Source organism: Solanum verrucosum, unplaced genomic scaffold (assembly GCF_900185275.1).
Source record: "Solanum verrucosum unplaced genomic scaffold, falcon-dt-bn FXZP01000128.1, whole genome shotgun sequence".
NCBI classification, from domain to species: domain Eukaryota; kingdom Viridiplantae; phylum Streptophyta; class Magnoliopsida; order Solanales; family Solanaceae; genus Solanum; species Solanum verrucosum.
This window is the reverse complement of record NW_026020327.1, coordinates 507,124-509,198: the sequence shown is the minus strand read 5'-3', so window position 1 is coordinate 509,198 and position 2,075 is coordinate 507,124. Positions and strand designations below refer to the sequence as shown.

Here is a 2,075-nt window from a genome sequence, read left to right as displayed (position 1 = left end):
ATTAATTTACGGAAATCACAAAAATCGCAAAAGGAAAAGAAACTGATTCGGAGCATAACAAGGAATACAATGTCCTATTAGTTATAGAGTCATTGATTAGTGAGAAGTATAATTAATCATTAATTCGTTACTAATTAATTTTTTTATTTTCTCATTCGGATATTAAAAGTGTTATTCAATTAGTTAGGATTGTAATTCAACTTTGTCATTCTTAACTCCGATTGGAAAAAGCTTTGCTAGGGTTTTATGATGGCTCCTTGGTCTGATCTTCCGATAGAACTTGTTGAAAGAATTAGTGAATTTGTCAATAGCCATATTGATATCCTTCGCATTCGTGCAGTCTGCAGTTCATGGCGTTCAGCATTTTCTCCTAATTTCAAAACCCCCAAATCTCAGTTTCCCATCAAATTACCCATCAATCCTCATTGTTATTTAATTGAATGCACAGTTTATGTTTTCCAACTTCCTCATCCTCCTCACACAGGCTGGTTGGTCAAGATTCTAAAAACCCTAGACGGAACATTCATGATTTTGAATCCTCTAACCAACAGAGGAATCAAGTTTGTGTCTGATGCTAACAGATTGAATTTACTAGATTTTCGTGTTTCTCAAGTTTGTAAATCATATCATGCGAAGTTGCTCTTAAAAGGTGACCTAAATTGTCACCCTTATGCTGGATGGGGTATATTTAAAAAGATCTTGCCTATTTGTAATGATCAAACCACTCATTTTTCTCTAATGGCAATTACTGTTAGGGATCACTTATTGTGTTTTAAGTCAGGGGATGACGACTGGACTACCTTGAAAGATCTCACGATTGTTGATATTAGTGTGTATAAAGGGAATTTTTATGCTGTTGATACTTATGGAGAGACCATAATGTATGATCCCTTCTCGTTTAACAAAACCAATGTATCTTCCACCGTAAAGATATTATCTTCAAGCTTATTTAACGAATGGGGTAGTAAGAAACGACTGGTGGAATCAGATGGGGAGTTGTTTCTGGTTGATATGTTTTTAGATACTGATGTTAAGACGGAGTTGCAAGGTTCTGGACCTTCAAGGAACAATCCCATGGAAATTAAGATTTACCGGCTTGATGAAGAACAGCATCAGTGGATTAGAGTGCATACCTTAGGTGATCGAATTTTCTTTGCTGGTGACGACTGTTGTTTCTCTGTTTCTTCATTAGATTTTGGTGATCAGTGCATAGGAAACTGTATTTACTATAAGAATGGAGATATAATAGTGGACATCTCGGGAAATGACCTTAGCGAGGAAGTGAAACTTAGATATAAAGGATTACATGATCAACACACAGGTATCATTACCTTACAAGATGGTAAACTTGGTTCATTGTCATCCTTCCTCGAATATGCAGATATTTTCTGGCCACCTCCATCTTGGCTTTTTACTGACGATGGTCAGGCAGCTTCTAAAAAGTTTTCTCCTCGAATGTTGCTTTATCTATTTGATACTAGACATGTGAGCTCATGTCAGGATGAGAAGAAGCTTGATCCTAGACATGTAAGGTCGTTTTAAACTTGATACTTACTTGAAAAGTGAATGTGTTTGAATTTAAGTATTCCTATCTATTATAGTTCTTTTCTAATGACCTAAAGATTTAGATTCTTTGTTTATGAAACTCAATGCCTTTCTTTTATTTTATTCACATGCACTTCAATACTCCATTTAACTAATGCATTCGTTCCTTGGTTGACTTGTTTATATTATTAAATGTTGACATCGACAGTTAACGTGCATGCTGCAGAACATTTTTAATATCCTTGATGGTGTTTGTCATGTGCCAATGAGGTTTCCAGATCAATATTGATAACCAAAAGTGTTGGATAATAGTAACGCGAACAAGAATCAGTGTATCATGTTTATGTATTATGCATAAAAAGAATCAATTGTAGCTTTTAGGAGTTGTAGGACAGCAACACTAACATGAAATATTAGCATCTCCTCCAGATGTCATTGTTCTTTTCTCTATTATTTTCAACATCTCCTTTTCAAACCTGTTTTGTATTGCTTGACTTGAGCCGAGGATCTTTCGGTAACAATCTCTTTAC

At 35.1% G+C, this 2,075-nt stretch overlaps 1 protein-coding gene across 1 annotated transcript; it reads left to right on the top strand.

Moving 5' to 3' along the window:
- The first annotated feature begins 249 nt into the window (after positions 1-249).
- On the top strand, positions 250-1,542 carry LOC125835677 (F-box protein SKIP23-like). The gene has a single exon (XM_049514787.1). The coding sequence runs from the start codon at positions 250-252 to the stop codon at positions 1,540-1,542; it is 1,293 nt and encodes a 430-aa protein (XP_049370744.1).
- Positions 1,543-2,075: the final 533 nt, after the last annotated feature.